General features: G+C 38.3%; 1 protein-coding gene across 1 annotated transcript in view; it reads right to left on the reverse strand.

Moving 5' to 3' along the window:
• Nucleotides 1-228: 228 nt before the first annotated feature.
• LOC138043078 (cathepsin Z-like) overlaps nucleotides 229-2838 on the reverse strand; it is a 14774-nt gene continuing 12164 nt past the window's right edge. The window contains exon 4 of the mRNA XM_068889191.1: nucleotides 229-920. Within this exon, the coding sequence (XP_068745292.1) occupies nucleotides 583-920 (338 nt within the window). The 3' untranslated portion in view covers nucleotides 229-582. The remainder of the gene's footprint in view (nucleotides 921-2838) is intronic.

Here is a 2838-nt window from a genome sequence, read left to right on the forward strand (position 1 = left end):
ATTAAAACTCACTTCTAAACAAAATGCATGATCTCGAGGCTATGGGGAATAATCTCATACAATCCTTATATTTATTCCCCAGAGCCTCGAGATGATGCTTTTTGTTCAGGACAGAATTTTCATACATCGAAATTGGTATATTGGAAACACGGCTAGCTTTTGTAGAAATATGAAGGCACCTAGTCTTCATCTATGGCGTGTAAATTGTAAACGTAAAAAGATTTAAAATCCAGAAAACCATCATGAGTACTTTATTTACTCAATTTACTGCAAAAAACGTTACACAGCAAAAATTACTCTTACTATCAACTTTCAAATATAAAACAGCTAAAATGCTTTAACTAAAACTCCTACATTCTCAAAAAAGTGATTACTGACAATATGCATCATAACGCAGCCTCTAAAACTTCGCTACAAATGCCCTACTTTCTCTGTTATTTGGCAAAAATTACCTCAAACTAACAGTAGTTTAGTTTTTTTTCTTTTTTGTGTGAATGAGAAACTTCAAATCACAAAAATTAATAGCTAGTTTGAAACATTTTTTACCGGATTACAATTTAACCTGTGTGACATCTACTGCATCTATTCTTCAACTATAGGAACAGCAAAGGCACAATCTGTTTCAATCCCTAGGTTGTAATCATCTCCTTCTCCACTTTTGTATTGACTTGTCACAATCCTTAGCCAGCCTTCCTCTCCCCATGGAGTGCCCCACGAGTTACGCACAATCCAGTACTCAATGCTACCCTCCACACCCCAGCCAGCAACAGATATAATGTGGTTTGTTGCAGGAAAGGCATTGTACTCAGTGTAGATTCCTCCTTCATATTTCTCAAGTGATGGGGTAGCCATGATTGCGCAAGCAATAGGCCCTCTGGCATAGATCTCTGCCATCATTTTGTCACGTCCACTCAATGAACCTAGAAGCAAAAAAAAAATAGTTTGAATCAAATCTACACAATCACAATAAAGTAGGAAAGAACTAATTAAAATGCTCAGGACTACTATCGAATGCCTGGGAGGTTGACTGAGGTTGATACCAATCTTTTTCAACTTTTTTTTTTACACCAACGGCTGGTTGTCCAAAAGCTGATTAACGTTAATCCCAGATTAAAAATTAATGGAAGCGTTTATTTCTCTACTCCAAAATGTTGTTCAACACTGATATTTGGCAAAACGTTACATCAGAAGAAGTCACTCTTCAACAACAACATAAAACAAAAGTTTACATTAACCCTGGATTAAGGTAATTGGCTTTCGATTACATTGTACTCTCAATTGAAAAAAATATATATCAAAAGCAATAATTGTATTTACTGTTGATCCCAAAAAATTCAAGGCCAAATTTAATGTCCCCTGTGAGCGAAAGAGTTAAGATTATCAGGTCTGTGCATGTTCTTGTCAACATCATTGTTCCTTTATGTAACCATTGTTACGGCTTGTGTTCAGCAAATTGTTTTAGATCACACCTCCATCAGGCTTCAACTCAAAATACAAGAGGCGATTCATATTCTCAGAGAACAACCCTCTCTGAATCAACAATTACACCAATGTCAATCTAAGACTATCTTTTTTATTCGCACATTTTCGTGCTATACCACAGGCCGCCCAAGTTCGGTATACGATTTATAGACTTTGTATGGAAAAATTAACTTTGAGCTTATAAATGCTAAAATAAGCTGTAAATATAGAAATAAACTTCGCTTACCTCTACATACTGTTGTCTTCGTCTTTTCTGGGCAATCGGAGGGCAAACTGTGTCCGTTTTAGCTGGCTTTGTGGCTTTCGAATTTTTACGATGTCGTTAGTTGTCATTTCCCGTCATAAAGAGAAGAAAGGCTGGTGACTCGCGGCGATCTCGTACCACAAGTTGCCCTCGCATCACAAAGCAACGGTCCGAATCGGCATAAAAACATCACAGCCTTAGGGCCAGATAAATTTCCTATCACATTAACTCCACACTGGGACCACACAGCGATTTTTGGCGGATAAATTCCAAATAATGTTCGGCTTTCTATAATCTTCCCATGCGTTCAGCTAATGGTGTGGCTACGGCCGTTATAGCTTGATGGCGATCGTATTACATTCTGCACTCTCATTGGCCAAGTGTTTCAAATTGTCCAATGAAAGTGCAGAATGTGATACGATCGCCATCAAGCTATAACGGCCGCAGCCACACATCTAGCCGAACGCACGGGAAGAATATAGAAAGTCGAACATTATTTGGAATTTATCCGCCAAAAATAGCCGTGTGGTCCCGGAGTGAGTTGATGTAATAAGAAATTTATCTGGTCTTAAGGCTGTGGTATTTTTATGGTGATTCGGACCGTTGCTCTGTGATACGAGAGCAATTTGTGGGACGGGATCGCCGCGAGTCACCAGCCTTTCTTCTCTTTATGAAGGGAAATGACAACTAACGACATCGTAAAAATTCGAAAGCAACAAGGCCGGCTAAAACGGCACAGTTTGCCCTCCGATTGCACAGAAAAGACGAGGACAACCGTATGTAGAGGTAAGCGAAGTTTATTTCTACATCTACAACTTAGTTTAGCATTTATAACCTCAAAGTTAATTTTCCCATACAAAGTCTATAAATCGTATACCGAGCTTGGGCTGCCTATGGCTATACTTCATTCAGTTGTTCCGATTTTCACATTAGCATTCTTTATTTATTATAAATTCAGCTTCCATTGCTTTGTGTTCTGACTATAACTGAAGATGGCATAAGTTTCTGTTGAAACATACATTATAAACTCAATCTTAAAATTTGTTTAGGCCCTTGTTATTGATTAAAAACTGCGTCGCTAAGTGGAGGTTACGTGCCTGAGCCATCCTGGA

The sequence above is a fragment of the Montipora capricornis genome, chromosome 3 (genome assembly GCF_036669925.1).
Source record: "Montipora capricornis isolate CH-2021 chromosome 3, ASM3666992v2, whole genome shotgun sequence".
Classification (NCBI taxonomy): domain Eukaryota; kingdom Metazoa; phylum Cnidaria; class Anthozoa; order Scleractinia; family Acroporidae; genus Montipora; species Montipora capricornis.